The 10,995-nt window shown below is 66.5% G+C and overlaps 1 protein-coding gene across 1 annotated transcript; it reads left to right on the top strand.

Moving 5' to 3' along the window:
• Positions 1–402: 402 nt before the first annotated feature.
• On the top strand, positions 403–10,990 carry DGKZ (diacylglycerol kinase zeta). Its single transcript, XM_056130816.1, is given in 32 exon segments — positions 403–648; positions 650–1,080; positions 1,283–1,391; positions 1,796–1,891; positions 2,071–2,148; positions 3,157–3,213; positions 3,357–3,425; positions 3,870–3,941; positions 4,022–4,138; positions 4,535–4,606; positions 4,793–4,888; positions 5,106–5,188; positions 5,291–5,351; positions 5,449–5,562; positions 5,657–5,797; positions 6,051–6,129; positions 6,236–6,291; positions 6,405–6,467; positions 6,555–6,628; positions 6,718–6,829; positions 6,958–7,157; positions 7,263–7,363; positions 7,456–7,535; positions 7,624–7,693; positions 7,791–7,831; positions 8,128–8,267; positions 9,165–9,196; positions 9,412–9,455; positions 9,790–9,910; positions 9,992–10,025; positions 10,160–10,259; positions 10,383–10,990. Coding segments are annotated over 32 exon segments (3,291 nt in total). The 5' UTR covers positions 403–417; the 3' UTR covers positions 10,500–10,990.
• Positions 10,991–10,995: the final 5 nt, after the last annotated feature.

Below are 10,995 nucleotides of genomic sequence, written 5' to 3'. Positions count from 1 at the left end.
GGGACCAACCACACAGCCCCGTGCCCCGTGGGGGGTTCTGAAAGTCTGGCTGGTGTGCCTTGCGCTCGCCCCTCCCCCAGCCCCTGAGAGTGGCAGAGCCAGATGGGAGCCCTTGACTTGCCACGTTCTCTCTTTCCCATCGAGGCCCGGCTTTGTGGGTTCTGGTTCCCAGACGGGGCGTGGGGACAGGGCCACGGCATCACAGGCATGGACAGTGGCCAGCCGCAACCTCCAGGGGCAGCTGTATAGATGTGGCTTCCCCCAGGGCTCGGAGGTCAGAGGTTGCAGACATCTCCTTCCTCCCCGGGGTCGTACTGGTACCCTTTGGGCTCCTGGATGCAGGCCAGGCCAGGACCGGTCCCAGCCCCTGACGGTCGGGGTCTCTGCCCAACAGCCGCCACCGCCGGGTGCCCTGCCATGGAGACCTTCTTTAGGAGACATTTCCAGCGGAAGGCGCAGGGCCCCGGGGAGTGCCAGCGGCGGCCCAGTGGCGTGGGGCTGCCCACTGGCAAGGCCCGGCGTCGCTCCCCCGCCGGCCAGGCCTCATCGTCCCTGATGCAGCGGCGCCGCTCCAGTGCCCAGCTCCAGGGCTGCCTCCTGGGCTGTGGGCTGGGGAGCCAGGACAGCCGCCGGCGCTCCAGCACCGCGCCCCCCCGCCCGCAACGCCCGCTTCGTCGTGGAAGAGATGCCCGCCACGCTGCCTCTGCCCCAAGGGCCCGCGCCCCCGCCCTTGGCCAGCCTTGGGGGCATGAGGGAGGAGGAGGAGAACAGGGCCCTGGTGGCCTTGCAGGGGCCCCGGCCTCTGCTGCCCGTGCCCCGGTGGCAGCGCCAGCGCCGCGCCTCCCACCTGCTCCCTGCAGACGCCGTGTCCGACCCGGCCCTCTGGGGCCTGCACGGCTACTACCGGCGTCTTAGCCAGCAGCGGCCCGCGGGCCAGAACCTCGGCCTCCAGGGCCGAAGAGCCTCGGGCACCACTGTGGGGACCCCGGTGCCCGCCCGAAGGCACCTCCTCTCCCGCAGGCGCCAGGTGGCCCTGCGGCGCAAGTCCCCTGGACCCCAGGCCTGGAGCGCCCAGCTTGTGTAGGTATAGCTGAGGCCAGAGGGTGAGGGGCGGCTCCGTGGGGCACGGCCCCCTGCAGGCCCCCCTGATGGCCAAGGGCACTTCTGCCTCCAAGAGTCTGTGGTGGACATCTCAGTGGCGGCGGCAGGGGCAGTGAGCTCTGGGGTGGGGAAGGCACCTGCTGCCTGGCCACCCTGGCCTCAGCTGTCCCTTCCCCCGCAGGAAAGCCATCGCCAAGTCGGGCCTCCAGCACCTGGCACTGCCGCCCCCCACGCCCGGCGCCCCGTGCACTGAGCCAGCCCGGCAGATCCCGAGCACCGTGGACTGGAGCGTGAGTGGCGGCTTCTGGCTTGGGGGTGGTCCTGGGTGGAGGGGCTGGGGGCGGTGAGGAGAGCCCACGGAGCTGTGGGGTTCCAGTGGGCAGTGTTGGAGGGTGGCGGCTGGGGACACAACTCCCTCCCTTCCACCTGCCACTCTCTGGGATGTGGCCCTGGAAGCCTCCAGGCACTGTGTTCTACCCCTCCTGTCCTCTGTGACCCCCGCAGCTTTCTCGGGTGGGGGAGGTTGTCCCTGGCAGCCCCCATGCCCCAGCACTGCCTGTGAGAAGAGAGGGGGGACCATGACAGAGGGAGAGCAAGGGTGGCCATGGCTGGCTTGCCAGGAGAGGCTGGGCAGGGCCGGCAGGTGAGGCGGATGCCAGGTGTGTGCTGATGTGCTCATCATTCCTGGGTCCAGGAATCGGCTACGAATGGGGAGCATATCTGGTTTGAGACCAACGTGTCGGGGGACTTCTGCTATGTCGGGGAGCAGTACTGCGTAGCCAAGATGCTGGTGAGTGATGCCGCGCCGCACACTGCCCCCTGGTGGTGGAGCCCCACAGGCCGACCAGAACGGGCTGGCGGCTCTCCCTGTTGTACCCCGCCGCTGTACCCCGGCCCGGGTGAGGATTTCTATCCCGGCGGGGGGGAGTGACCTGGTGCCTCAGGGGATCCCCATTTGCTTTCCTGCAGCAGAAATCAGTGTCCCGGAGGAAGTGTGCAGCCTGCAAGATTGTGGTACATACCCCCTGCATTGAGCAGCTGGAAAAGGTGAGGCAGGGGCCGGGAAGTTGGGCCGAGAGGTGCGTGCCCGAGGTGCTGGCTCCATCCCCAGCACCCCACGGGCTTCCTCACACCACCGCCCAGTGTGTCTCTGAGACACTCACCGAGCCCCGTGTAGACTCAGCTCCACTTGGTGTGGCCTCAAAACCAGCAACCCTAATGGCCTGTGTGGTGGCCCATTTCCTGCTCCCGTCCCCCCCACCCCGCGGGGGTGGACACCTACTCGGCACGCACACGCTCGCCTGCTCACGAAGCATGAGCAGCGCCTGCAGCGGTTCCCTGGGGGAGGTAGGGGAGGAGCTGAGGGTCTGCAGGGAAAACGCCTGCGTTAGACTCCTGGAAGCCCTTGATTAACGGCCCTGTTCCCACTGCCCGGGACAGGCCAGTAACCTGGCAGGCCCACTCACTCTGCCGGGTGAACAAATCGCAGGAGTGCCATCGCGGCAGCCAACACCTGGAGGTCCCATCGCTCGGTGGGGCTGGGCCCGGGGATGCTCCAAAGCCTGGCGCTGCCCCCTGCTAGCTGCCTCTGTACAGACCATTATCTCTGTGCTGCCACGACTGGACGCTGTGCTCAGGGCCACTGAGCCAAGCAGGGCTGCCAGGCAGCAGAAAGGGCCCTCCTCGGAGCCCCTGGGTGGTGGGGATGCAGGCTCACACCAGGGCAGTGGGCCAAGGCCGGAGCAGCAGGGCGTTCAGCAGGAAAAGGGGCGCTTTGCAGGAGAAAGCAAAGCCCGGGGGGACCCTGCGGGCAAGACTCTGCTGGCTGCTGTGCCTAGCTTGGGGCCACTGCGGATGAGGAGGGATGTTAGGGGAGGGCCATGTTTTGGGAGTGCTGGGCAAACAGCGCACCCTTAGCCAAGCAGGGTGGGGGAATCTGGGGGTGTGGGAGGGCTTCTGAGAGGGGAATTCCATGCTCTGTGGGCCCCTGGAGGATGGGGTGGCTGAATGAGCCAGGCTGACCTGACGCCCAGGATCGGTGCCCCTGTCTTCCAGATCAACTTCCGCTGTAAGCCGTCCTTCCGGGAATCGGGCTCCAGGAATGTCCGCGAGGTGAGTGCCTAGTGCCCCCGTTTCCTGGGCGGGATCCCCACGGCCCTGCGACCCAGGGAGCTGCAGGCCTCTCTGCGGCCCCACCCCTCAGCGTGGCGCTGGCAGCACCCCCAAACCCTACCTGCAACCTCTCTCTTCCCCAGCCAACCTTCGTACGGCACCACTGGGTGCACCGGCGGCGGCAAGACGGCAAGTGCCGGCACTGCGGGAAGGTGAGTGCCTGGGACCCCAGTGGCCGGCCCCGCCCTGCTTGGGCAGGAAGGAAGAAGGTCCCGCTGCGGTTGTGGGTCTGGCCAGTGCTGCTCACTCGGTGCTTCTGCCGCTCTGAGCGTGGCCAGTGCGAGCCCGGAGCAGGCAGGGCCCCCAGGGAGGGGGCGGGTCCCCGGCACAGGTGCTCAGGCCACTCCCAGCTGTGTCCTGGGCTCTGAATCCCCGGCCCTTGTGGCTTCTCCCTTTGTCCCAGCACCCCCGAGGGACAGGGGGTGGCAGGGAGGCACTTTCAAGGGACCTGACCAGGTGAGGGGGGGAGGGGGTGGGATAGGAGTGAGCTGTGGCCCCTCCGGTGGGCGTGGTTCTGGGGGCACCCAGGGTCATGCAGAGGAACCAGGAGTGCAGCACCCTGCAGGGCCGGGTGCTGAGTGTCCCCTCCCCCCCAGGGCTTCCAGCAGAAGTTCACCTTCCACAGCAAGGAGATCGTGGCTATCAGCTGCTCCTGGTGCAAGCAGGCCGTGAGTGGCACCCCTGGGTGGGGCCAGGGCGGGGTGTGGCCGCCCCCTCCTGGCTCAATCTCCCCCCCTCCCGCCCGCAGTACCACAGCAAGGTGTCCTGCTTCCTGCTGCAGCACATCGAGGAGCCGTGCTCGCTGGGCGCACACGCCGCCCTGGTGGTCCCGCCCACCTGGGTACTCCGCGCCCGCCGGCCCCAGGTGAGCCCCACTGCACCTCGGCTTACACACACGCCACGCTTGTGTGTGCGTGCGCACACACACACACACACACACACACCGCTGACCCCAGGTGAGTCCCATTGCACCTCGGCTTACACACATGTGCGCGCACACACACACACACACACACACACACACACACACACCACCCGCTGGTCCCAAGTGAGGCCCACTGCACTTTGGCATACACACACACACACACCACACACACACACACACACACACACACACACACACCCCTCCACTCCTTACACACATACACACACACACACACCACCCGCTGGTCCCAAGTGAGGCCCACTGCACCTTGGCATGCATACACACACACACACACACACACACACACACCCCACTCCCCACTCCTTACCCTTGCAGAACACACTCAAGGCCAGCAAGAAGAAGAAGCGGGCGTCCTTCAAGAGGAAGTCGAGCAAGAAGGGTCCCGAGGTTAGTCCAGGCTGGGGCGGGCCTGGGGGGAGGGGGAGCCCTGACCTCACAGGTCAGCGGGACTCACAGCCTCACACCCCAGGGCCTGCTCTCTGGCCGGACCCACTGTAAGGGCCACCCAGGGGCAGGTGGTGTGGGGGTGGGGCTGGGGCTGGGAGCTGGGGCCTCACCCGCTGTGTCTCCAAGGAGGGCCGCTGGAGACCTTTCATCATCAGGCCCACCCCGTCCCCCCTAATGAAGCCCCTGCTGGTGTTTGTGAACCCCAAGAGTGGGGGCAACCAGGTATGCACGGTCTCTTCTTCACTGAGGGGCGGGGAGTCAGACCCCTTTCTCCCCACAAGTACCCCCAGAGGTGATATGCGCTCCCCCCACTAAGATCCTTGGGAAACCCATCTGGGCTCCCCTTGCCAGGCTTAGTTCCCCCCTACACACCCCACATCCCTCTCTGGGGATCCCTGCCTCTTAGCCCACACCTGCTGGCCACCCCCTGTCCTCCCAGGGCGCTAAGATCATCCAGTCCTTCCTCTGGTATCTCAACCCCCGACAAGTCTTCGACCTGAGCCAAGGAGGCCCCAAGGAGGCGTAAGTTCTGCTGCAGCTCTGGGGGGGCACCCTGGTGGGGTACTCAAATCAAGTACCCACCACCTGACCTTTTGTGTGTCGTACCCGCACCCCCACCCCCAGGCTGGAGATGTACCGCAAAGTGCACAACCTGCGGATCCTGGCGTGTGGGGGCGACGGCACGGTGAGCCCCGCGTCTCTCTGCCTCTCCCCATTTCTCCCGTCTCCCCCCCCCACACCCCCAGCCTGAGCCTCGCCTGGACTCTGGGCTTCCCCTCCAGGTTGGCTGGATCCTCTCCACGCTGGACCAGCTGCGCCTAAAGCCGCCGCCCCCTGTTGCCATCCTGCCCCTGGGCACGGGCAACGACTTGGCACGCACCCTCAACTGGGGTGGGGTAAGAGTCTGGGAGGGGGCGTGGTACGGGCGGTCAGGGCGGCGACCCAGGGGGCTTAGCATGACCATCCGCCCCCCCACCCCCTGCCTCTCAGGGCTACACAGATGAGCCGGTGTCCAAGATCCTGTCCCACGTGGAGGAGGGGAACGTGGTACGGCTGGACCGCTGGGACCTGCAGGCTGAGCCCAACCCCGAGGCCGGCCCCGAGGAGCGTGACGAGGGCGCCACTGACCGGGTGGGTGGCCAAGGGGCTTCCCGCTTGCTGGCTAGCTCTAGGGCTGGAGTCTCTTCGTTCCCGGGTTGCTCTGGTCTCTCGTTCCCTGGCCCGGCTCAGTCGTGCCCCTCGGGGTCCCTCTCTGAGAGACCCCAAGGATAGAGCGTGTGGGAGCGTGCCCGGAGGCAGGCAGCACAGGGGTCCGGGGCTGTGAGGGCACGAGGGGGCCGAGCCAGAGGCGGCGGCTGCCCTGACGCTGCCCCTCCTCCTGCAGCTGCCCCTGGACGTGTTCAACAACTACTTCAGCCTGGGCTTCGATGCCCACGTCACCCTGGAGTTCCACGAGTCTCGAGGTTGGCAGCCTCCTCCCCCCAGGGCAGACGGTGGGCACCGGGGTGCCTAGGAGGGCTCCCAACCTGGGGCACCCTGACTCTTCCCCCCATTGCTCCTCACCACCAGAGGCCAACCCGGAGAAATTCAACAGCCGCTTCCGGAACAAGATGTTCTATGCCGGCGTGAGTCTGGGGTCTGCACCCCCACAACACCTGCCCAGCTCCTCCCTCCCCGCCTCCCTGTGACTGCCCCAGGCACAGCCTGCCCCTGATGGTGACACCCTCTGTCCCTGCAGACCGCCTTCTCTGACTTCCTGATGGGCAGCTCCAAGGACCTGGCCAAGCACATCCGCGTCGTGGTGAGCAGGCAGCAGAGACACGGGGATGGGTAGCTGGGGGGGTACCCGCCCGGCGAACCCCACACATACTATTCTTCCTGCCTTCAGTGTGACGGGGTGGACCTGACTCCCAAAATCCAAGACCTGAAGCCCCAATGCATTGTTTTCCTGAACATCCCCAGGTGAGATGAGACCCCCCTGCCCCACCCACCCAACCCTTGTCGTGCCCACCCTGGACTGTGCATGGAAGCCCCACCACCCCTTCCCCCAGGTACTGTGCAGGCACCATGCCCTGGGGTCACCCCAGCGAACATCACGATTTTGAGCCCCAGCGGCATGATGACGGCTACCTCGAGGTCATCGGCTTCACCATGACGTCCCTGGTGAGGACCTCCCTTCTCTGGCCCATGCACCTGGTGCAGTCACCCTCCCTGCCCCTTTCCTTCCTGTGTGGGTGTTCCCGCCGCTGGCCTGGCCACAGGGCCCTGACCCCCTGCTCTTCACCCCGCAGGCCGCGCTGCAGGTGGGCGGGCATGGGGAGCGGCTGACGCAGTGCCAGGAGGTGCTGCTCACCACGGGCAAGGCCATCCCGGTGCAGGTGGACGGCGAGCCCTGCCGCCTGGCGGCCTCCCGCATCCGCATCGCCCTGCGCAACCAGGCCACCATGGTGCAGAAGGCCAAGCGGCGCAGCGCGGGGCCCCTGCACAGCGAGTAGGTGCCGCCTGACCCGGGAAGGGGCGCTGGGCCCAGGGGCGCGGGGGTCCGGGCCAGGCAGAGGCCCCCTTCACCGCGCCTGCCCCCGCCACCTCTCCGCAGCCAGCAGCCGGTGCCCGAGCAGCTGCAGATCCAGGTGAGCCGGGTCAGCATGCACGACTACGAGGCGCTGCACTATGACAAGGAACAGCTCAAGGAAGCCTGTGAGTGGGCGGGGCTGGGGCGGACCGGGGCGGAGCCAGAGCGGGGGCGGGGCCTTGGGCACAGGCCGCTCACGGGCTCCCTCTGTCGGCAGCCGTGCCCCTGGGCACCGTGGTGGTTCCTGGAGACAGCGACCTGGAGCTTTGCCGCACCCTTATAGAGAGGCTGCAGCAGGTGAGCTGGGCCGGGCGGGCGCCTGCCAGGTGACTGTCTGGACCTCAGGCTCCCCGGCCCCAGCACGCGTCTCTGCATCTTCCCGCAGGAGCCTGAAGGGGCTGGAGCCAAGTCCCCCATGTGCCAGAAGCTGTCCCCCAAGTGGTGCTTCCTGGACGGTGAGTGGCCCTGAAGGGTTAGCGGCGGGCAGTCCCACACACGGCGTGTCCTGGGCCCGGCCGGGTCTCAGTCAACTCCTCTTCCCCCCTCCCACAGCCACCACCGCCAGTCGCTTCTACAGGATCGACCGAGCGCAGGTGAGCCCCAGGGACTGGGGTGCCCAGGGAGGGCCCCTAGAGAAGGCTGTTGGGTAGAAGGGAAGGTAGGAGGAGGCCTTGAAGTCTGAACACTGTCCAGGAGATGCCAGAAAAGGCCCTCTGGCCAGGGCAGGCCAGGCTGCTGTAAAGGCTGGGCTGGATGAGGCTGGCAAGCCTGGTGTGCAGGTTCAGGGGGTAACGAGCGCCACTTGCTGGCTGCCGCCAGGTAGCGCATCCCTGTGGTGGGGGCATCTCAAGGTTGGCAGTCCTGACCCACTGCCCGTCTCGTCCCCCAGGAACACCTCAACTATGTGACTGAGATCGCACAGGACGAGATTTACATCCTGGACCCTGAGCTGCTGGGGGCATCGGCGCAGCCTGACGTCCCCACCCCCACCTCCCCGCTCCCCACCTCGCCCTGTTCTCCCACACCCCGGTGAGCCCCGCTGGCCGGCGCAGCTCACGCAGCACACAAACCCCGCTCGCCCCTGTCACCCAGCTCGCTGGTCTGTTTGTTATTTTGGTTTGATTTTCGGGTCCCACCTGGCGATGCTCAGGGGCTAGTGCTGGCTCTAAACCCGGGAATCACTCTTGGCCGTGCTTGGGTGACCATTTGGGACATCTGGGGGTGTTGAACCAGGGCCGGCTGTGTGCAAGGAAAACGCCTTCCTCACTCAACTGTCGCTCTGGCCCTCTAGTCACTGGTCTGAGCCCCCCCCCCCACCGGCCCTGTGCCGCCAGCCGGCCCCATCATCTCCCCCAAGCGCCCCGTCTTTCCTGGTCAGCAGCCTCAGGCTGTGTCTGACCCGCATCTCTCCATCGCCACCCACCAGACCCACTCACCTCTCGGGGTCTCTGAGGCCTCGCTTGCTCCCCTCTGAGCTTGTCCTTGTTGCCGGGAACGCTCCCCTCCCGGGGCCCCCCAAGCTGCTTCTTGTGCCTGCTCTTCTCGACGTGGTACTCAGGCTCTTCTGCTCTGGATTTTTTTTTCCCATTTCTTCCTTGGCTCAGCTCCCATCTAGAATGACAGCTGGGGGCCGACCACTGGCTTCTGTGCACTGAAGCAGGCACAGCCCTTGGCCCTCAGAGACTCTAAGAGGATCCCAGGGCTTGCTCAGCCCCCCCTCCCCACCCGAGATGGTACAGGCGTGAGGTGCTTGCCTTGAACGTGGCCGATCCCTGATCTATGCCCAGCACCACATATGGCCCTCCAGGCCCCACCAGGAGTGATCCCTAATCCCTAAGCACCACCACGCATGACCCAAGGGAAAAAAGAATCAAGGGATGCCTGCGGGGTTTGGCTGCTCACCCCCTTCTCCCGCTCTGTCTGCAGGTCACGGCCAGGTGGTGACGCAGCCCCTAGAGGTGAGCCCCCCCCCCCCCCCCCCCCGAGTCCCAGTCACTGTCGGGGATGGAGTTGGTGGGGAGGGTGGTGCCTTCCCAGACTGGACGGCCCAGGGCCCTCCCTTACCCCAGTTGTGGCCTCCGGGCTCCCTTCCATGCCCCGTGGGGCCTTGGGCCTACACTTGTACCCGCACCGGCTGGGCCTCCAGACCCAGAATAACAGGCTCTCCTGGCAGGTGAGGAGCTGGTCGAGGCTGCCCAGAGGAATGACTTCTGCAAGGTACTAGCCCCAGGGTACCCCCTCTCCCGGGGTCCAGGAGAGTGGGACCCCTACAGGGAGCTACTCTTGCCGTGGGGGTAGCCCCATCCTTCCTTGGCCCTGTCCCTTTCCTACGCACAGTCCAGGTTCCTTTGCTGCTGCTGGCTGGCTGGCCTGTCTGGGCAAGTCCTTGTCCCTGGGGCGAGCAAAGCTTATCCACAGCCCCTCCTGGGAGGCCCAGAAAGTCCCCAGGCCCCAGGGAAGCAGGGCGGGAGGGACACGACTGGCAGTGTGGTCGTGGGGGTGCAGCTAAGGCCCTGAGAAACCTCAGCCCTGCTCTGTGTCCCTCCGGCAGCTCCAGGAGCTGCACCGAGCTGGGGGTGACCTCCTGTACAGGGACGAGCGGGGCCGCACCCTCCTTCACCACGCGGTCGGCAGCGGCAGCAAGGAGGTGGTCCGATACCTGCTGGAGCACGGTGAGCGCGCCCCGGCCCGCAGGAAGAGGGGCTGCCACAGGGGGAGAGGGCGCCCCCCTCTGACCCCTTCCTCTTTTCCAGCCCCCACAGAGATCCTTGATGCCGTGGAGGAAAAGTGAGTATCAACCTCACAGCACCCTGGGTACACCTCAGAGACCACAGTGTGCACCTCCCTCTGTGATCCTTTTGGCCCAAACTTCTGGGAGGGTGCAGAGGACTGAAGGACCCCCCCAACCCCTGTGCCCCCAGCGGGGAGACCTGTCTGCACCAGGCGGCGGCCCTAGGCCAGCGCACCATTTGTCACTACATCGTGGAAGCTGGGGCCTCTCTCATGAAGACGGACCAGCAGGTGAGTGAGCCCAGGCAGGCTCAGTGAAGGGGGGGAGAGGGGGCCCAGATTTCAGCCTGCGGGGCCCCTGGGCGCGCCCCTGCCCTTCCCCCAGCTGATGGCACCCCCTCTCTGCTGCTGCAGGGAGATACGCCCCGGCAGCGGGCTGAGAAGGCGCAGGACTCGGAGCTGGCGGCCTACCTGGAAAAGCGGCAGCATTACCAGATGGTGCAGCGCGAGGACCAGGAGACGGCGGTGTAGCGGAGCCCCGCGCCCACCTCACTGCCACATTCCAGCAGGACGGCCTGGGGGGACCCTGCTCCAGGGAAGGAGCCCCTAGCTGCACCCTGAGGAGCTGCTCGGACCTGGGGCTCCATTCCTGGGAGCTGGGGCAGTTTGACCTGCTCCAGCAAGTTCCCGCCCCAGAAGCCCGACCAGACCAAGAGGCTCCCAGGAACCGGAAGTTGGACTGAGCCCGAGAGGGGCTCCAAGGAGCCTGGGGACTGGAGGCGGAGGGGCGGAGGTCCCAGGAGGGAGCTTCCCAAGAACCCAGCCCCGGGGCGCCCCGACCCCGTCCTGCAGGGCTTTCTGCAGCCCGGCCTGCCAGCTGACCTGCTTGGCCCCCCACCTGGGCGCCCCCCTCTTGTACCCAGTCATTTCATCGGGGACTGTGTGGCCTGGGGGGGGGTGGGGCTCTCCCAGTGACATGTTTACAGCTGGGTGTGACTCAGTAAATGGACTTTTTTCCTTTCGGCCA

The sequence above is a fragment of the Sorex fumeus genome, unplaced genomic scaffold (genome assembly GCF_029834395.1).
Source record: "Sorex fumeus unplaced genomic scaffold, SorFum_2.1 ptg000007l, whole genome shotgun sequence".
In the NCBI taxonomy this organism is placed as follows: domain Eukaryota; kingdom Metazoa; phylum Chordata; class Mammalia; order Eulipotyphla; family Soricidae; genus Sorex; species Sorex fumeus.
The sequence above is the reverse complement of the archived record's forward strand: the minus strand, read 5'-3'. Positions and strand labels throughout refer to the sequence as shown.